Source organism: Manis javanica, chromosome 4, assembly GCF_040802235.1.
Source record: "Manis javanica isolate MJ-LG chromosome 4, MJ_LKY, whole genome shotgun sequence".
Lineage (NCBI taxonomy): Eukaryota > Metazoa > Chordata > Mammalia > Pholidota > Manidae > Manis > Manis javanica.
In genome coordinates, this window is record NC_133159.1 from 46,183,445 (window position 1) to 46,205,393 (window position 21,949).

Sequence of the window (21,949 nt, forward strand, 5' to 3'; positions counted from 1 at the left end):
TGTATTTTCAAAATATTTTATATGAACATCTTGTGAATTCTATAATCAGGAAAAGAATTAAATTTCATATTTTGAATGCATAAAATATTTTGTAGACTTCTTGTTCAGTCATTTGTTTTTCCAATATTTTACATCACATTTATAAAAAAAGAAACATAGTCTATATGGATACCAGAATCTGGGAACAAATGCTTCTTTTTTATGTTTTTAAATGCCACTTAATTGTATTATTTTGTATATTGTATTTTTTCAGTTCATTAGATTTCTCAAAGTCTTCATTAAGCATTTAAAATAAAAAACTCTGTGATATGCTAATATTTAGTTACATGTTACTTAAAAAATATTTTCCCTTCATTATAAAATGTTTGGGGACATTAACAGAAATTACAAGCATGAATGAAATGAGTTTTTATCTTAACATATCATCTTTCACCATATTTATTATATGGTAAAATATATAAAACTTGTCCACAAATAACAAAGTGGTAAGGATTCATAAAAGGTGAGGGACTATACAATTTGATAATTTTATTTTTGTTTTTGTAGGCATTGCACAATGAAGTTAAAATTGAATAGAATGTCATACATTTCAAAATCATAAAATAGGGCCTAGCAAAATATCTCCACATAGTAGGTGCTTAATAAACATTTGCTGAATGATTGAAATCTCTTTCCAATAAAGAAATAAAGTGACTCATCAGTAAACCAGTGATTGGCCAATAAGTGAATAAATGAAAAATGTATTGCTGTAATTATCATCACTGTTTTTCTCATACTAAAGCCATGACATTGAAAATAAAATGTTTGCACAGCACCTTGAGTTTCATCATGGAATCTTGGCATAACTTGTCTCCCCGAGCTGCAGAAACCTCATCAATCCCGATCAGTTTGGCCTTGTACCGGACCCCTTCACCTTTAAACCTCTTTATCAAAGTGGCTTCACTGCGATCCTGACCTAAAAACAGAGAAAAGCAGGATTCAGAGATGTAGGTAGGTGTTCAAGCGCCAATGACTTTAAATATCCACAGTGCCAAGATTCATTCTTCGGTTTCACTTATATACTTAGGGAAGGCAAATCACTGGACCAAACAGAAAAAAATGTAGTCGCCCTGGATGCAGATCTGAGCTCTATCCTTTTTAAATCCTGAGGCAAATGACTTCTCTTTTCTGAGCCTCTGTTTTCTCAAGCAGAAAAAAAAAAAAGACTTAAAAATAACCAACCCCAATGGGGCATTAAGATAAATAATCAAACCATTAAGACAACATGTATAAAGCATCCAATACAGAGTTTGATACACATTCGGTATTCAACAAATGATAATCACCCACTAAGAGTTCATGTCTGACATTCTTGTAAGAAGAGTATTAGCACTGAGTCTCTTTGGTATTTCCAGCATTTAATATGACTTTGGCCAGGGTCCAAGACCCTCCTTACACCCAATTCCAGGGCTGTTTTATAGTGAGACTCCAGGGTAATTGCTTTGTATCAAGTAATGACCCAGGAACGATGATCAAAAAATGCTTCTACCATCTCTCTTCTGCTAACTCATGTGTGGACAGGAACAGGCCTCCCTGCTGCTTCGCTGTGCCCATGCCTTGCAAAGCTTTCTCAATAATTATTAACACAATATTTTGCTAACATACGTCAACCAGAAGTTGATATACACCCTCACATCCACATAAAAGGACAGTAAAGTTCTGTGACTAGAATACATGAGTGTCTCATGTAAGATGCTTTATAAACTTTATCCTTCCTCTTCATAATGACTCAGCCAGATCCATTTTCCAGATGATGAAGATGAAGGTCACAGAATTTAAGTGGCTTGTCCAAGTGCACATAGTCACAAAAAAGATAAGTACACAGGAATTCAAATTTCTAATCTCTTCTAGCTAGTCACATTCATCTAGCTAGGGACATTGATGTGTATGTGGTTCCTAAAATCTGCCACGCCCTAGCCTTCTGATATTCATCTCCTGGAACATCATTAACACTAACTTCTGATACCTCCTCCATCATGCCGCCCCTCATCAGTCAGAAACTTATTTATGAGGACATTAGTGATAACTCAGCCCATTTCCCTCCATCTATATGATGTGCAAGCTAAGGCCTTTCTATAAGTGGGTTGAGAATTATTTGAGGACATGCTTAAAATAGAAGAAAAAACCCAACAGCAATAGCTAACCATTGTATAATTTCTCTTGCTCAAACACGACTTGCGTTTCATTCATTTACTCATTCATCCTTCAGTGAGCATCCCCTGTGTGCCAGATGCTACAACTCAATGGCAACAGATGTGTGAGGCAAAGTCTGTGCCCCTAGTAGCTCAAGATTTTGGGGACTGAAAATAATGTGTAGTGGATTATGCTGTCTGTGTCAGGTATAAGATTTAGAGTCAGACATCCTCATTTCAAATTATGGCTTTCTCACTTGGAGGCCAACTAAACTGTCAGCTGAGCCTCAGTTTTCTCGTTTGTTGAATGTAGATAAAATATCTACCTTCAGAGTTATTCTGAATAGTAACTTAAATGAGGTAAGTGCAAAGCATGTATTCACATGATAAGTCTGCTGTGAATGGTAGCTGTCACCACTGTTACCTGTCCTGCAAAAATAACTCTTAGGACATACAATGCTGAGGGCAGGAGGCACTAAGGAGAGCTGTCTGATGAGCTAGGCCTCGATCTGTGGCCCTCAATTCACAGCTGTTGCTGGAGGGCTGCATCCGTGCTGACTCCTAGTATATGAAAGCTTTTGAATCATTCCATAAAACAAATATTACAGCTGGATGGTTAGAAACTGTAAGCAACGTAAAAATCAAGCCTCAGGGCCCTGTGAGGGCATGTGTCAGAGACTAAAGCTAAGAACAAAGACAAGAACATGTGCTATCACATACCTGATGTAGAGATCTAGTTAAAAAAACAGGGCCCTGGAACTACAGCTCACCTCTCCTTGCATTATTACACAGTGTTTGGTAGCTATTTCTTGGGAAAGTTATCTTTATCATAGATATCATTTCTGCCTCTTCAACACATGACACTATTTCAGTTACTAACAGCATCCCTTCACTGTTTAGGACTTTCTTCAAACTTTAATTATGATAATAAAAACAAGTACTATTTATCATATTCTGTACAGAGCATATTATATACACTGACTTGTTTAGCTTCAGAAATAGCCCTTGTGGTAGCTACTATTATTCAGATTTTATAGATGAGGATCTCAACTGTAGGTCTGAGAGGCCAAGCAACTTGTCCAAACTCACTGAGTGGGACTGAACCCATATCTGTCTGATGTCAAAGCCCAGGCTAATGGTTTGCTTGTATTCTGAATTTCTAAAGCCTGTTCTCTTAACCACCATCACTCATTGCTTCTCATCTATCGCACTTCCCTAGGAAGCCTCATCTTTACCTTATAGCAAAACTCACCTGACCCAAATCTGCTGATGGTCAATACTTTTGCTGTATTAAAACTCCATTGGAGACACAGCTGAAAATGAAATAAACAGCTTCCAGACTCCATGTCTTGTCCAAAAAAAAATGCCCATGAGTCAGATACAAAGACAGTCTGAAGAAACATTTGTTAGGGCACAGAGCTCTGCCAAGGAGAATGCTTCATAAGAGGAGGCAGAGCCAGATCAGGTGAACAAGGGCAGAGATTAATAAGAAAATATTAGGCCATTTAGGGGAAAGCAGGGAGCCCAATTTAGATTAGGACCCGGGGCCAAGCTAATTTGTATGAAGGGCACTTATGCAGTAGATAATCCAGTTTCTCATTAAATGTTCTACCATTAAAAGGGTAATTTTTCATGAGCACAATTTGAGCAAGGTCTGAGTTATATTAGTTAAGAAATAAATAACAGATATCAGAGGCATAAGGCCATTCCATCAGAGGCACATATGATTTGAGGGTGGTAGGAGGGTCAATCTTCATGCATCCCAAGTCATCAAGAATTTCCAGCCTAGGCTGCTCCAATCACCACTGACCCTATGCCTCAGGATGGACAAGAGAAAGGTCATCTGTTTAAGGAAAGTCATCAACATTGTCACTGTCAATTACGGAGCATTTACTATACCAGTCATTGTGCTAAGAGTCTGACATCTCTCATTTATAAGAGTTCTGCAATCTCTCATCTAATCCTCACACCTGCTCTTGAAGTTAGACTCCATCATGAACCTTACTCTGCAGATGATGACGCTAATGTCCATCATCAACAGCAGAGCCTGAGTATTTTTAATAACAGCTTTATTGAGATGTAATTACCATACCATTCAATTCACCTTTTGAAAGCATGCAAGTCCGTGGTTTTAGTACATTCACAGAGTCGTACAACTCTCACCATAGCTAATTTTATAACATGTTGATCACCCTAAAAAGAAACCCTGTGCCCATCTCCCCCAAACCCACTACCCGTAGGCAACCACTAATCTACTTCCTGTCTCTATGGATTTGCCTGTTCAGGAAATTACATTTCATATAAATGATATCATACAGTAGGTTGTCCTTTGGGATGTAGCATCACATTTTCAAGGTCATTCCATGTTATAGCTTGCATCGGTAGTTCAAGTTTTTTCTTTTAACTCAGTAATATTCATTATATCAATATGGCATTTACGTTTTTCTTATCTTTTGGCTGTTATGAATAATGCTGCCATGAACACTCGTGTAGCAGTTTTTGTGGGGGAGTATTTTTCAAATTTCTTGGTATGATACCTAAGAGAGAAACTATCAAACTGTTCTTCCAAAGTGGCTGCACCGGTTTTCAAAACCACCCACGAAGTCTGAGGGTTTCAGTTTCTCTCCCAGATGTTTCTTGTCAGCATCTCTTCTCATCTGTCCTTTTTGCTTTAGTCATCTTAGCAGATGTTCAGTAATATCTCACCATGGTTTTGTTCTGCATTTTCCTCAGGACTACTGATGCCCAGCATTTTTTCATGGGCTGGTTGTCCATTTGCATAACTTCTTTAGACAAATGTCCATTCAAATTCGACAATCTGAATTTGAATACAGGTGTTACATAGAATTTCATGCTTCAAACCTTAGGCTACAGGGCCTCCAGTGACCCTACTCTGTACTCAGTTATAGCATTTTCCACTTTTCACTTTGTGTCATAGCTACCTAAGTAGATGTCTCATGGAGCCTACTGTAAACTGGCAGGTATCTTACTCGTAAGACAAGTATACCACAGGCACATACCCACTAGGCCTGATCTTGTCGTACCTTATCACACTTAACGCTCCAGGGTCCCTGTAAACAGTCATTTTCATCAGTCCTGGGATGAAGGCGCTAAAGCCACAGAAGTAACTAAAGTTATTTTAAGCACACCTGAGAATCAAACCTCCTCCTGTCCTACTCCAAAGCCTGAGATCTTCCATGGGAGGCAACAGGGCTTAACTGCCCAGAACCTGAGCTCTGGATGCAGAGGACCTGCATTCAGGTCCCGGGTCCCACCCACTTCCCTAATCGTGTTGCCCTGGGTAAGTTCCTTCATGTGTCTGATGGAGTATCTTTCTCTGTGAAATGTAATAACAACAGTTGCTCCCCCATGAGGTTGCTGTATAGGTCAAAGAAATGACACATAGCCAGCATGTAGGGCAGTGACCTACAAACAGTGCTTTCAATCACTATTGGCCATTGTTGCCTGGGTGATCATACTTCCAGTTTGTCTGGGACCTTGTGGTCCCATTTGTCCTAATACAATCATTACCATCACCCTTAGTACTCTCAAAATTATCCTGGCTTGGATAATAAATTGTGTGGCTCTCTAATTATGTTATCATCATGTGTATATTATATCACCTTGGAGAATTCTTTGTGCTAGACACCGTGCTAGTTTTCTGTGGTATCCTGGTGAGTGCAAAGTGTCTCTTCACCTGCCTGGAGGAAGCCACATTTCAGAAAGGGTCTAACATTGCTTTGCAGAACATGACCAAGGCTGTGATGTCATGCAGAGCTGAAGGAAGGGCGAGCCGTTTCTGTTTGATAGACGAGAATTAGGAACAGTGTAGAGGTGAGATGACATTTGAGGAAGGCTCGGTGAGAAAGCAGGGGCTCAACAGGTACAGAAAACAGCCAGAAGCCTTTCAGAGGAGTCCAGAATGTGATATTCAGACAACACTGAGCAGTTAGGCAGGTCTGAGTGCTTCTCAGCCCTAGCTACACTGTAGAATCACCTTGGGAGCTTTTACAATTATTACTCCACAGATTTTGACTGGATTGGTCTAGGGTGAGCTTGAGCTAGCTAACATGCTTGGTCAGTATGATGCCAGAGCACATGGCTCCTGGGATATCAGCAGAGGCTGGAAGGGCCTGATCATGAAGGGGCCTTGGAAGCCAAGCTAAAGCTTGTGGGCTTTGTTCTTTAGGCCACGGGGCTATTAATGACCCAGTCTATTGTGAGGATTAGATTTAAACAACATTATAGCAACATTTGGGGAAGTATAATGCTCTCATTTATTGACAGATTGATTACTCATTATTCATTCACTTATTTAATACATATGCCTACTATATGTTCCAAGGAGCTAGAGATATGGCAGTTAACAAAATATAAGTATCCCAGTTCTCACAGAACTGACATTCTAGTGGACAAACCAGTGGATCACTGCAGTAATGTTCTAATTCTAATATAATGGAGAATCAGCTGTAAAAACAAAAAACCAGATTCCTAAATCCCATCCACTGAGATTCTGAGTCTAGTGGGAGGAACCAATAGACTGAGTTGATTCCGGTAATCCTCAAAGATCTATGGGAACAGCGAGGGGTTAAACAGAAATTGTAAAATATGAAATGGCCCATTTTTGGAAACCCTTGCTCAGGTAGAAAATTCCCTATATAGTGCTGTTTCTCAAACTGGAGTCTTCAGAATGAGAATTTCAAAATCAAGTTTTGATTTGTGGTTGTCAAACTGATAATAATCTTTTAAATGTTTTACCAGTTAACTAAGGATACAAATCAGTGTTAGTAATAACATGCAGCAAAGATATGATTACAGAATTTTCCTAAAAGCCCAAGAATTTCTTTTTTAATGTTTAAAAGGGATCTCCTTAAGTTTGAGAAACACAGTCCAGTTGCATCTGTGGCTGTCTGGGTGTGTGCACCTGGGAAACGGGGATTGCTGGGATGGGGGTGGGGGGCACTACCTCATTAATGCGTTCCCACTTAGATCAGAGAAAAAGAGCCTAGGTTGAATGATTTGAAGATTTCTGCTCTGGTGTACCTGCTTCACTTGGTTCCATAAACAAACCACAATGATTAACAATGGCTAGTAGGGGACGTTTTGTCAAGGATCTTAATCCAAAGCTCTCCAAGTAACCTGAGAATTGAACTTTCAATATACCACTGATTGCCAAAGGAGGGGGACAAGGGGTTTAAGCAGGACCACACAGTTGCCTGGAAACCACAGCTTGTGGAAGAAAAGCAGAAACTGGCCTGCAAGTAAGGAGGCCCTGGTTCAGGCCTTGTCTCTATTCCTATACCTTCACCTGTGTGAGTCTATCATTTACCTTCTGGAGGCTCAGCATCCCCATGTGCCCACGAGTGCTTGCAAAGAGCAAGAAGATGGCTTCTAAATCCTTGCTGCAAGCTAACAATCTATGAAGATATTTATAACTAATAAATTCTTAGAGTGTCCTTCCATGAGCCAGACCTGTATGGTGCACTTTGTATAGTTCAGTTTCCTGTTACGGCAATCACATGTAGGCGTTGCCCTCGTATTTTAGATCTAGGAACAGAAATTCAGAGAGGTCATGCTGAAGTTGATTCATCTAGGTAAGTGCCTTAAGGAGTCAGGATTTGAACACAGGTGGTCCAAGTCTATAGAAAAACCACCAAGTTTTGGTTTTATTTTAATCATACATTTCTCTATGTAAAAAAATTTTGAGCATGTAGCTCTAAAATAGGTGTATTCCTGTATGACTTATATCTATGTACTACTTATAATCTACATCTTAGTATTATTAAAGCCCATTTTGTCTTAAAACGTTTCAGTTTGGAATAAAGCATAAACAGATGTCTAATAATCCTCCATGTCCCCAGCAGATCATCCCGTGTACCCCAGGGATGACTGCATCACACACTGTTTCCTTACAGAGTCCTCTGAGAAATAACAACTTAAAAAAATCCTCAGGGAGTCACAGCAAACCTGCAGGCATAATAAGACATGTGAGTTTCCAAAAATGGGCCATTTCATATTTTACAATTGTTCTCTTGGACCCCTCAGGCTGTTGTCTGTAATGCAGAGTGTGGGTGGGAATGAGGCGGGGATGTACATGCATTACTCAAGGTCTCTGGAGGCATCCAGAAGTCAATGTGCCTCCACTGTCACCCTCTAAATCCATGGCCATATCGCCTCCAAAGATCCATCGTGTGCCACCTCATGACTGTGTAACCCCACTTAAAATCCCCTTCTACCTAGCCTGTGGTGGGCTGACCCCCCCTCCTCCACCTACCTCATTTCTGTCCCCTGGCCCCCATCACCTTTGAACTCCAGTCCTAGGGGACAGGCTTCTCCATGCCCTTTGACCTTGCTATGCCTTCTTCACTAACTTGTCTTGCCTCTTTGATAAACAGTTTAAGCATACCCTCAGGTCCAGGAGACCCTCTGAGGTAAGGGTTTTTTTAAGCACTCCCCTCTCCCTATCCTCCACTCTGCACCAAACAAATTAACTTCCTTAACATATCCTACAAGGGTCCCCAAATCAGGTCCCTGCTGAATTCACCAACCTTACTGTGGAGCACTCACCCCCTGTACTCCTCACATTCTCACCACAGGGGCCTCCAGCCAGGCCCTCCAACAAGCCATGCTCCGGCCAAGTGCACACTGCGCTCGGCAGTTTTGCACCTGCTAGTCTTTGGGCCTGTTACGTACTCCCCATCCCCGCCTTCCCCAGCCCTCCATCGTCTTGCCCCTCCTCTTCCACACCTGAGACTTCAGCACAATAGCATGTGCCCAGGAGTCCTCTGGTCCCAGAGACCCATCTGGGAGGTCCCCTCCGAGATGGAGCCATAGCATTCTCCTGATAATCCCAGTGCATGCTTGCAATGAGTTAATCTCGTTTGTAATAATCTGCTTAAATCCAGCCTCCCATCACTCCACAAAAGGCGGGGACTGTGTAAGATTTGTTGACCGAGGCATCCTCAGAGCCAAGCATTTGTCAACACATAGACACATCTTTCCCTCTATCCCCTCATGGCACCTGTCCCCATATCTGAGGCACCTCACTGACTTCATCTTCATGCTGGTCTCCCTCTCTATACTTGGGCTCCACAAGGGCAGGGGCTGGGGTTGAGTCACCTCTGTTCTCTGAACCTCCCATGGTGCCAGGCATAGTGGACCCCCAGAGCCCAGCTCTACTGAATAACTGAATAAATGAATGAATTTATGTATTCATTCAAAAGAGGACAGTGGCTTCCCAGAGTCAGGATCACTATGGGGAAGTGTAAGGGGTCACTAAAACCCCCTTCCATACAGACCCTATTTCACAGCCATTCCACGAATGTGATTCACTTAGTTCAAGGAATAGCGTTCCTAATGGGATAAAGTAAATGTCATACCCAATGTTACTTTAATGTTGCTTTTGCTCTACACCATTAGGGAAGAGCATTTCTCAACCTCATTACAACCTGCTCCCCTCACAACCTGGATATGATTCTCCTCTGAATTTAAATTGAGCTAGTTCCAGGGGCACTAAGTAAATGCCCTGTTTTGAATGGGCCTCAGGATGCTGTCAGGAAGAACACCAAGTCCCTGTCTTGGAGAAGATGGCACTGCCAGCGTTTTGGTCCCACACTAGCAGAGACCTTGCAGAATCCTCAACACAAACAAGTACCTCTGTCAGAAGTCAGGAACCAAAGGAAGCAGGCAATTAGCATTTTGTATGACACTGAGGCCAAGGGACCACAGAAGCCACTGGAGCCATAAATGGCTCCCTAGCTCCAGGCTGTTCACTAAACACTGCTAATAGCCAAGTGAAAGATATTTCACACCCCTGTTTGCACTCTCTTTATCCCCCCAACTTGTCACAGATTATAATGAGCATGGTCACAGAAACCCCACAAGAACCAAGACAAGAATTTTTTTCCTAATGTGGTCAGTCTGGCTTTGAATTCTTTTTTAAATTTTGACAGTCACAGTATTTCTCTGTCTAGTAGAGGTCAACTTCAACACTTTTTTTTTTAATGAGCTGAGTTTTCACTTTTGTGTTTTAGAAACTTAAACATCTAAGGAGGTGTTTAACTCAGCTGCTGTAACAAAATAACAGACCAGGTGGTTTCAACAACAAATATTTATTTCTCACAGTTCTGGAGGCTGGAAGTCCAAGATCAAGGTGCCAGCAGATTCGTTCCTGGGCAGGACCCTCTTTCTGGGGTACAGATGGCCTTCTCCTTGCCATAATCCCCTCACATGGTAAAGACAGAGCACTCCAGAGAGCCCTGATCTCAGTTCCTCTTCCTATAAAAGGGCAGGAATCCCACCAGGGGGCTTCACCGTCATGACCTCATCTAAACCTAATTACCTCCCAAAGGCCCATCTTCAAATACCTTCATCTTGGGATTAAGGCTTCATTATATGAATATTTGTGTGTGTCGGGGGGGAGGGAGTGACACAAACATTCAGTCTGTAACAGGGGAGCTCTTACTAGGAAGGAGTAAAAAGCTGGATGATACCTGAAAATGAGTTGTGTCCATCCAGTTTTCATAAACTGTCTTATTATGGATTCACAACAACTTTCAAGGCAAAGACTGTAAACCATTCAGGGGAGGTGGGAACTGAGACATAGGAAAGCAGGGAAATGAGGTCACTATTGGTGAGGCAAGTAGTTGCCTAACTCACTGGAGTCAAAAGGCCTTGCAGTAGCTCAGCGACTTCCTGTGTGTGTGTGTGCAAGAGAGATACTCGGAAAGTTATTGTAGCTTCTCTGAGTGCTAGATTCTCCATCTATATAGCACTACTTATTTTCACTCCTCTCTAGGACAGTTAGAAGGACTATATGAGATAATACACATTTTTCTCTTAGCATACTCCCTGGCACATGGCAGTCATTCAGTAAATATTTATTGCCTTCCTCCTCCCTAAAAGATATATTTCACATTAAGCATCAGTGGCCAAAAGCTAACCATAGCAAAGTCTACTACATTAGAGGTAATGGTCCCAAGCTGTTTGGGAATTTTTTTTTTTTTTGGTTGCCTGGGAATAAGGGTACAATTAGAAACAGGATGTTCCTTCCTGAAGGCAATGAGGAGATCACCTTATGAATTATTAACATTAGTACAGAAACAGAGACATCCTGCCTCCCCTTGCATATCTATCTGTATCACCAGGCCATCCATTCTGATGATAAGAAAGTTTCAAAGAGATTTTTTTTCTCAGCCTGTCCAACCAACATCATTCTATCCATTGCTGAAAGAGCTCTACTGTCTGTTAGGTCCTCCAATTTAAGAGCAGATTGTGGGGATAGTTTCAGGGCTCAGCAGCAGATAGAACTTATTTTACTTAGAATTCTGTCTTGCAATTACCCAGGTGTTGATTTGCAATGGACAAATAATTATGTATGCTGGCCATGTAGGAGAGAATGCTGATTTTGTATAATTAACTAGCTGAGTAGTGAGCAGAATAGGGGAATAACACACTTAGGGGGCTGTTAAAATGTGTTTTTACAGAACATGGTTGCTGTCATTATTGCTAAAAGGTAAACTAATTAAAGAGCTAAAATAATATTCAACCTATAATTTCATGCACATGTTTTCTTAAAAAATGTTCTTCCCTGGTACTTCTGCAAAGAGCCCTATGTAAAGGGCCTCTGGAATACACCAGCTCCTTTCCAAATAAAGCCAAGTATTAAGACCCCAGAGATTCTAAATCGAGGGCCTGGGGGTCTGAATTTTTAAAGTTTGGCCAATGATTCTGAGACAGTCAGATTAGGAACCACTGCAGTATAAATCCTTTGGTAACCCTTATATAAACAGCCCAATTCCTAAATTCCTATGCTCAACAGTCGGTTTTTCTTTTTTTTATTTCTCTGACCAAGGCCTATGGGTATTTATTAATTTTTTTTCCTTGCTGGGAAAGAAGGGGAAAACTCCTGGTTTTAATATTGTAAAGACATCTACAATTCTATGTGACTGAGTCCTTCTGAAGTCCTTCCATGAAGACTGAGGAGCTTGGTATATTCTGCTAATTTGGACCTGTCAAGGACTAACCAGTCTGGCTTCTAATCTGTAGCTTTATTTATACATGCTTTGCTTATTACTGTGAGCCTGAGGATAGCACACACCATTCACTTCTCAGGTCTTTTTATAGCTGGGCTTGTGTCTTTTTCCTGGAGGCCAAGGTGCAAAGAGGGTAAAACTAGTGTGTGTTTCCACTAAGTGTCAGCACAAAGCACAGAACAGGCTTTAAACAATAGGTACGTTCTTCTTCACTGTCTTTTTATTCCTTACAACAGCCCAGCATGGTGTGCATTACAATCACTATTAGCCCCCTTCTACAGATGAGAAAATTGAGGCACCAAAATTTGAGTAAAGACTGGCCCCGTACCACATAGTTAGGAAGAGGCAGAGCTAGGGATGATGAAAAATAAATGGCGATAATCAAGAGCAGTTTTGAGGAATCTGAAGCTTGAGGCCAGGTAAGAAATAGGACTCCAGAGGCAGAGGAAGGACAAGGTCTGAATCCAGTCATCACATTTATTTTTGTTTCTTTCATTTGCAACCAGAGGGCCCTGTTACGGTTGTGGTGCTGCATGATGAAGGCAGAATGACACATATCAAATACAGCAAAGTATAACAAGAAGGGAAGAACAGAGGCCTGGGTTCTCAGCTGGCTTTCCCATTCAGCAGTCTCCTGTCCCAGAGCGAGTCACTCCATCTCTGCAAATGAGGATAATAACATGCACCTTGCAGGACTGTGGCAAGGACCACACACAGTCATGTATGTGAAACACCCAACACAGCAGTGCAGCTCCCAGCCAGTATCATGTACTGACAACATTTTCACTTTGTTTCCTGTGAAATGCAGGCTGCGCATGATGTGTGTCCAAGACCTTTTAGAGTCTGAAGACTCGTTCCCCCAGGTGCCATGCTGACCCAGGAAGGCTCTTGGGTAAGTTACTCTCAGGGAACTGCCCTCCCCCAAACAGAGTCACTGCATTAGCCACACCTCACTTCCCATTCCACCCATAGCTGGCATCCAGTCAATAACTGGCTGATTAGATGGGGCTGGGTGTAAATACCCAAGCCCCATGCCCTGATTTGAGACAGCTCCAAAGCTCCCCATGGAGTAGTGGGGTCAGCTGCTGAGGTCTTTGCTGCAGGTCAGTTCCTCCCTCCGCCCTGCCCAGCTACCTGCACTCCCCATCGGGGCTGATTCCCAGGGCACTCCCCAGGAAGCTTCCTGTAGGCAGTCTCCATCTCTACCACTGGTTTCCTGGAAACTTGACAGAAGACAGTGCAAGGTCAATGCATTTGTGGGACAGTGTTCTGAAGAGGGAGTTTTTGATGAGGACAGGTGAACCAACAAGTACTTATAGTAGTTGTCATGCCAATGGGTTTCAGCCCAGGGCAAGTTTGCTATGGATCCAGTGTGAACAAAGAAAATGAGAGCAAAACGTTCTTGGGGTGAAAGGGTTATACCCAACTTTATTCTCATAGTGGCAGGCCAGTCACTAAGATCCCGTTCACTCAGAGCAAGTCTGCAGGCAGCAAGCCAGTCTCTGCCTCTGGGCCCTCTGATGGCACAGCCATCCTCCAGGCCTCTCTGCATAGCTGTCCTGCACAGCTGTCCTCTGGGCCTCTCTGCCTGCACAGCCATCCCACACAGCCGCCGTCCTCTGGGTCTCTGTCCTCGGCACTGCCACCACTGCAGCCTCTTCTGCTCTCCTGCAGCCTTGCAGCCCTGCCACGGTGTCGTGCCCAGAGCACTGGGTGAAGCTCTTTTTATAGAGTCAACAGCCATGTACTGCCCACAGGTGTGCAGTGAGCTAGTCAACCATGGCCAGGTGAGAATCCTGGCCACAGGGACTCTCATTTTATCCACAGTAGTCCAAGAGCGACTGGAGCAGGGCTCAGAGGAGCCTGAGCATTCAAATAATGTAAACTAGTAATGATGTTCCATGAAGCCTGATCAAGAAGGCGAGTCCACAGCTAACACCCCCGCAGCAAATCAACTCAAAGGCCCTGGGCAAAAGTGCTGAGCATGTTCGCCAGCCATCATGGGTGCTGAGTCTGCAGGAGTGAGAGGGTGATCACTCACTCATCCAAGGGCATCCTCACTACCACCAGAACTGGGAGGTGCTGTGGGGTTTGCTTTCCCAGCGTTCACAACTTGTCTCCCTCTGGCAAACGCACAAGATCGCAGATACTAGGCATCTACAAAGCCCTGGAGCTGATGACAAGTGAAGATGATCTTGTTTTCAAATGAAAAGTAACAGATACATTTTTAAACTTTTTCTATTTCCAGTCCTTAAAACAACTGCTTTTTTCTTTTTTTTCTAATTGCAAAGTGAAACCTTAAAATTTGGAAAATGCAGGAGAGAAAAAAAGGAGACTGTCACCCATAATACCTTCCAGGAATATCGATGGTTGCTTTTGAGTATATGCTCTTCCAAACTTCTTCCTAAGTGTGCACACACACAAACATACATTTCTCAACAATGTTTTCATACTATAAATCTGTAGCTTGCTTCTTTCATTTGGCAGTGTATTATATATCTTCTTCCTTCCATATTGACATTCTTTGTAACATGATTCTTAGTGGCTGCATAATATCCCATCATACAGATGTGTCATAATTTATCTAACCAACCCCCATCTTTGGACAGTAAAGATGTTTCCAGTTAAAACAGTGCCAAGAAATACAATACTGAGAATTCTTCCTAAAGACAGCAGAAAGATGGATTTGCCCTGTGAGGACACTACATGGAGTCTTTTTACACATATCAGAGTTGACACTTCATTACTTTCCTCTTCCCCTCTCACACTCCAGAAGTGTGGGCTCAATGAGAACAAAAGCAAAATTTAGCTCTCCCGATGTCTTTCACTGGGAGAAACACATGAGGTCAAAGGAAGGTTGTGTGTACGATTTGGATTACAAAAGAATCCCCATAAACTCTGTTCTTGTCGTCCATGGAAGGCAGGGCGACAGGGAGCAGAGACTCAGGGGAATGGGACTGACTCAGTGAGCTGAGGTCACAGGACAGCAGCAAAGAGCCAAGGCCCCGGGTTTGGAGTTCTTACCCAACATGCACGAACACTCAGCATTTGAAAGCCTGCTCTTGGATCCAGACAGAGGTTAATTAAACCACAAATGAACAAGGGTTTCTGTTTGCACATGCAGCCTGCAAATGGCCAGAAACTTTCTTCTGCAGCAGCTACAACTGTCATGAGGTCATCTCTATTGGAAAAAAAACAGGAGGATTTAATTGGGCATCTCTGCTACCACCTTGTTTACAGACTATTTTTTTAAGGGAGATTATTTTTGCCCTAGTATATTCTGCTGTGAGCAAGATTCACGCTTTATCTTCCATCTGCCTTCTAAACAAGAGGGCTGTGTATACTATCGACTGATTAAATTATTTCTTTAGAGTACAAAGACATATTTGTGATGAAGACAACAGAGAGGGCAAATCAATTATTTACTGAGAAGGCTCCAATATAAATTACATTTGATTAAATTCAGAGATAAATCTCAGTGATCAAGGGTTTAAGTGGAATGTGCTAGAAGAGACAGTGACTAAGTGCCCCCGGACATTGCCAGCAATGAATGCAAGGGCACAGGCCTGATGCCCCTGGATTTCTAACACAGTCAGCCTAAAAGTGATTCATGCTACAAACATGCTTAAATGCCTACTGTGTTGCAGTGGCCCAGGTCCCAGGCTATAGTTATGAACAAGAGAAGGAAAGCCCTTGCTCCCTAAGAGCTTCTGATTTAAAACGGAAAGGGAGATAATAAGCCAGTAAAATAAATACTGAACAAGATTGTTTCAGATAATGGTAAGTGTTATGAGGACGATAAAACAATCTGATGAAACAGAGGGTGACTGGACTGGGGGGTGGGCGACAATTAATTTAGACAGGCCAGCCCATGAAGTCATTTCTGCAGAAATGACATTGGAAGGGGGAAAAAGAGGAAAAGGGCAGTGCTGCTAGGAAGGAATGTGTTTGGTCAGTTTACAAAACAGAAAGAAGCTAGTGTGATCAGAGCAGAGAAATCAAAGGGGAGGCGGTGGGCAGTGACTGTGAAGGAGCCTCCTTCACGGCGCTGCTTAGAAGGTGGGTAAGGAGTGTGGCTGTGGTGTCAAGCACACCAGGGGCCACTGTGGGGCACTCTGCAGGTGCGTGGCTCCCTCTTTGTAAAGATTTCTCTGACAGTTCTGTAGCAAAAGGGAGCAAAGACGAGGCAGGAGTGATTGTGAGTAATCCAAATGAGAGAGGAGACCAGGATGATGGCAGGAGACATGGAGAAATGCACTGAATCAAGATAGACAGTGGAGGAAGTGCAGGGAGGGCTTATTCAGGGGTTGTCTCTGGAAGAGACAGGAAAAGGGAAAAGCAGCAATTCTGGAGTTTTGGCTTAGGGACTTGGTTGGGAAGCAGAGTCACTTTCAGATACCAGGTCACCCCAATCAGTGATGGGGACAAAGCCAGTGAAACTTGGTAGTTTAATATTGATTCAAGCTCTTTCAAATGCCAGCTGTGTAGAGAGTGTATGGGATTCTGGGGCAAAGAGATGTAACTTCCTGTTCTGCTACCAGAGTTCCAAGCCTGCTCTGCTACCAGGGCTCCAAGTCCTCATTAAATCCCTGAAAATTCCTTATTTATAAAAGTAATAGACAAGACCTACCTGGAAGTCTGAGAATGAAATAAGGATGTGGGAAGGTGGCCCATCTGGCACACAGGTGTACCATAAATTATGAGTTCTTTTCCCTTCATTTTAAATTTAGCAATAGATATATAGACTGAACTATATCAATACTGAAAAACTATGGCTTTTTCTTGGCATGGCATTGTCATAAAGAAAACACCTTTTTTGTGGGCTTTTTTATTGTTTCTCTCTCAACTGGTTGTTGTGTGGGAGTTGGGGCCTTGTTTCATTTATCCAGAGTAGACACCTTTTGAGATATCTGCCCAGATCTCAAAGATTGAACCCCCAGATGACATTTGATCCAAGTGGTGTTGATTACAGAGTCTCATCAATGGAAATTGAGAACTGAAGCAGAGGAGAAAATGTCTCTTTGTGACCAGAATTGCAACATGGGATTGTAGAATTCTGGGGGGCCATCTTCCAGCCACTGGCCACGGTGGAAGAAAGGCAAAGGGAAAAGTTGTTTTGGAAGAAGTGACCACAGACAGACAGTATTATTGGAGTCCTTACTGATTCCAAATTCCTGGGCCCTCTTTCCAGAGACTCAGCCCATACACAGGTTTTGTGAGGTACCTCTGCACCTTATGATGTGTCCCTCTGTTATAGTTAAGTCCATTCAAGTTAACTTCTGTTACTTGCAACTAGAAGACTTTTATTAAAAATGAATACGAAATTCTGCCTCTCTGGTCCCTAACCCACCACTGAATGCTTGCTAAAGGGAAGGGATATGGATGGCTGCGTGCCCCAGAGACTCTGGCTTTATTCCCTATTCTTTCTCCCTAGCTTCTCATCTGCTGATAAAGATGAAAAGAGAAAGAATTTAGGTGTAGATGACCTTTCCCCTGCTTTCATCACTAAGATCTCAGACTTCATATTGTCTAACTTTTGGAGTTTATCTCCCTGGACTGGTTAGCTTTCAAAGAATTTAATATATAAGGGTCAGTTATCTCCTAAACAACTTCTTTTGGTCCCCTTTCTCCCAAACGGGAAAAATACACAAAGTCTTTTTGATCAGATCACAAAAGCAAGAACACCTATACAGCCCTGCTGATTTTGACAAAGCACTTCCCTTCCAAAGAGCTCAGTGTGGTCACAGGCATGATCTGAAAGCTTCATGAACCACAGCAGTAAATTATGAGGGAGAAAATGTGACAAATTTTGACAATCAGCAATAGTAGGATACACAGAATCAATGCAAAACAGAAATAAGTACTAAATTCCTTTTAGTTATTAATCCAGTCAACATTTTATGAGCATCTTTTTTTGTGACTGACATCACACCAAGGGCTGGGACTACCATGTATTAAATACCTACATTTAGGTACTGTGTTTCAGGCACAGTGACAGACATTTTCACATACATTACTTTTCATTTAGCCCGTATGAAAGCCTTAAGTGTTATTATGACTTCACTATCCAGAGGAAACGGGCTTTTGAAGTCAAACCTGCCCAGAGTTCGTGTAGTAATAAGATGTGATTTATCCAGGATCCACTCAGCTATGTTTGTTTCTGTTTCTGTATGTGTTTTCCTCTATACCTAAGTTGTTTCCATGAGGATGTGAATAAGACAGAATCATTCCCTTTAAGAAGCCTCCAGTCTACTGGAACAAACAGACTTTCATAAAAGGTGGTGTTTCATAAACAAAGGCACCACCTATGTGCAAAGAAAGCACCAGGGAAGAAACACACATCCTGATAGATGGGACAGGGTTTGCTGCATGAATGGATGGCACCTCAATGGGGAACTAAGGAATGCAAAGGATTCCAGAGCAAACCTTTTAAAGGAATCCTGACAAAATGGAAATGTTTATTATTGCACACCTACTAAGCAAGGCCCAGGGAAGTCTTCATTTGACTGCTAACTCTTTCAAACTCAGGTCTCTTTAACTCTAAATAATGTGTGTTCCCTACTGGACCATGTCTTTTAAAGAACTGAAAGACACAAAAGAACAAAGAAGAAGAAAAGAGCTACAAAGTATATGTGCAATAAATTTTAAGGCCTTTGTCTATCCTCAGGGAATTTATAATCAAGTCAGGGAAGTAATACATAAACCTCTGAATACTGAAACGAGAAAGCAAGATAGAGAAACAAGAACAAGAGAAGTCATGGTCCAAGACAGCCCAGGAATAAGTAGCATATATATTATACTGAGCAGTGTCCTAGGGATTTGGAAGAGAGAAAGAAGACTTTGAAGCAAGGTTCTCAGAGGAAGTTTTCAGGGACAGGTGGGACTGAAGTCAGGTCTCAAATGATATGCACAATTTACATGAAGTTGAGGGAATGGAGAACTAACCTTAGCCATGGCTAACGGCAAAAGCAGGGTCAGAAAAAGTGGTGCAAATGAGCCTTTACCGAATTCTGCACAGTAGTAACTGCTCCACATTACTGGGCATCTGTCATGAGTCAGGGATGGTGCTGGGCACATGGATGATGATGTCCATGTACAGAAAAGAACGTGAGATTCAGAGACAGGAATGGGCACAAGCTGTGCAAGTCAGATAGCTCGCAAGAGAGGGATGTGCACTCAGACATGTCTGTCTGACTCCAAAGTTCATGTCTTTCCACTGTACCCCACCACCTGGGTAGTCTGAGTTCAGACTTTCAGAGGGTTTTGAAGGCCAGCTCACATTTTCTCTGTGGGTCCTACAGATGTCTTTGATCAGGGATATCACTATAACATGGTCAAAAACATATTATGGAGAAAGTATCTAAGTCTGGTTGAAGTAAAGGGATTTGGTGTGGGGAGCACCAGTCTTTTACCCCTGTTTTAGGAAAGGAATCAATGAGAAATGAAGAATCTCAAAGGCAACCAGGATCTTGACAATCCACAAACTGAATACTCTGGTTCCAGAAACACCAAAAATGAGACACCCCCAGAAAAAGACCACTGTGGAGAGCTGGTGACAACAGGCTCTGCCTCATAAAGGTAAAGTCATTAAGGAATTATTTTCTCCAATGGTCCTTTCTCCATGCTCACTCTTCTTGGCCTCTCCATATAATTAGACATCTCACTGGCCCCTCTTTCTTGAAAAAGTCACCCCTCTAATGTCTCCATGACTCTTGGTTCTCCTTTCCTGACCTGGGCATCATTTGTTTCCAGATCCTTAATGAAAGTGTTCTATAATGTTCTATCCATGGTCTTTTTTCACAAGACAGTCTCACCCTCTCCTAGATGATATCCTAGTCAACATATTTAGCTCCAACACCTCCTCTGAGCTCCCCACCCATATTTCTATCTGTCTTTTAAATGCTGGCATCTGAATTTCTTACAATGACCAAAATGTTACATGCACAGAACTGACATGACCAATTTCTCCTCAAATGGCTCTTCCCTCTCAATGCCCAGTTTCACTGCCATTCCGTACACTCTCACTGCCCCCAGGAAGCTTTGGGGGGCCAAGTTAAAGTGCACTCACAGTAATCTAATTTATGGCAACATTTGCAACACCATCCAGCACACTGTGAAGTTATTTGTGGGCCTGATGGACCAACAGTGATTTATGAATCATTGAGTATTCAGTGCCTAGGAGAGAGCCGAGCACAATGCAGTGACATCTGTTAAATAAATGAATGCTACAGGCAGTCTACCCCTCACCCAGGATAAAAACTTCGGAGAGACTTTTTTGATTTCCTCTTTTCCTTATTATGTCCTTCACATAGATTCTAGGAAGTATAAAGTAATATTGCTGAAATGTCTTTACTGTCACAACACTTAATTCAGGCCTGAGTATCTTGCCTCTATAACTCCCTGGTCTACTGATTTACCCGTTTACAATTTCTCCCTACTGCAATCCTTTTGACAGAGAACCAAAAGGTTTTCTCTTTAGGCAGTACATTCTTAAAACGTCTTTACATTACTCAAAAGTCGTGGATGGCTCCACTTTCTTCCAGCCAAAATAGACATTTCTGATCCACTTATTCAGTATTCCATCAAATATTTATTATACCCCTACTTGGTAAGTCCTGGGGATCTAGGGGGGAACCCTGCCCTCATGGAGATCACAGTCTTTTTCAGTTGGAAAGAAAATGAGTTTTCTTTTTCCTTAGTCCTATTTTCTCCAACATATGCTCTCTGCCTTAGCCAAATGAAGGCCCCTGAGACCCGAGTCTCAGGACACATCCTCCCTGTCTGCACACCTGTGCATTTTCCTGCACTGTCTTCCCTGTCAGGAACAAGAGGCTCTCTTACTCCACCCACCAGTTCAGTTCCGTACCTGTCACCTTCCTATTCCCACTTCCTGCCCACCAGTCCAACATTTTAGAAGCCTTGCCTCCCAGTTCTTCCTTAAGTGAGGAATTTAGTTTCTTCCAGTATGCTGTTTCCCTTGATCTCTCTCCCTCAACACATTCATGCTATTCCCAGACATTTCCAAATGTCTGTTTGTCATTTTGAGAAGTGTCACATTGAAAAGTTTCTTAGATATAAAGAAATTAACTGAAACAGGCACACACACATACATTCAACCACAGAAATCAACTAATTTACAAGACACATTTTCTAAGCTAAAATCTTGTCACAGGCTGAACCATCTGGCAGCTTTACAGGTAAACAGATTCCCTTAGAAATTACAGAGATACTCGCTCTTCAACAGGTTTTTATTATTTTTACTAGCATTCATTGAGCACTTACTAAGTGCCAGGCTTTGGGTAAATATTTTGCAAGCATTGTCACGATTATTTCACATAAAACCTTGTAATGCAGACAGTCATGATCCCCACTTTGCAGATAAGGAAACCAAGACTTACAAAGGCAAAGGGGCTTGACCAAGGTTACATAGACAGCTGGGATTTATTTGAACTCGAGTAATGTGATTTTCAACCATTGACAACATACTGCCTCCTTTAGGTATGTAATTAATGGATATAATGTACTGAGCAAAGTGTTTGACACATAGTAATCATTTAATAAAAGTGACAAGTGATAGGGGAGAGAGAAAACAGGCTGGCAGATAAACACACAAGTGCAAGGCATATTCACATACACTACTACACAAAATCCTGGCAACAGATGTGTCAGGTACATATTATTAACCTGTTTTCAAATAAAGAAACTGAGATTCTGGCAGGTGCAGGGAGATTGATAAGTTTTCCT

General features: G+C 42.1%; 1 protein-coding gene across 8 annotated transcripts in view; it reads right to left on the bottom strand.

Moving 5' to 3' along the window:
* The window catches only part of DAB1 (DAB adaptor protein 1), a 405,590-nt gene that overhangs the window by 145,906 nt on the left and 237,735 nt on the right, over nucleotides 1-21,949 (bottom strand). For all 8 annotated transcript variants that reach the window (XM_073233995.1, XM_073234000.1, XM_073233999.1 and 5 more), the window contains exon 3: nucleotides 816-955. In XM_073233995.1, the coding sequence (XP_073090096.1) occupies nucleotides 816-955 (140 nt within the window). The remainder of the gene's footprint in view (nucleotides 1-815; nucleotides 956-21,949) is intronic.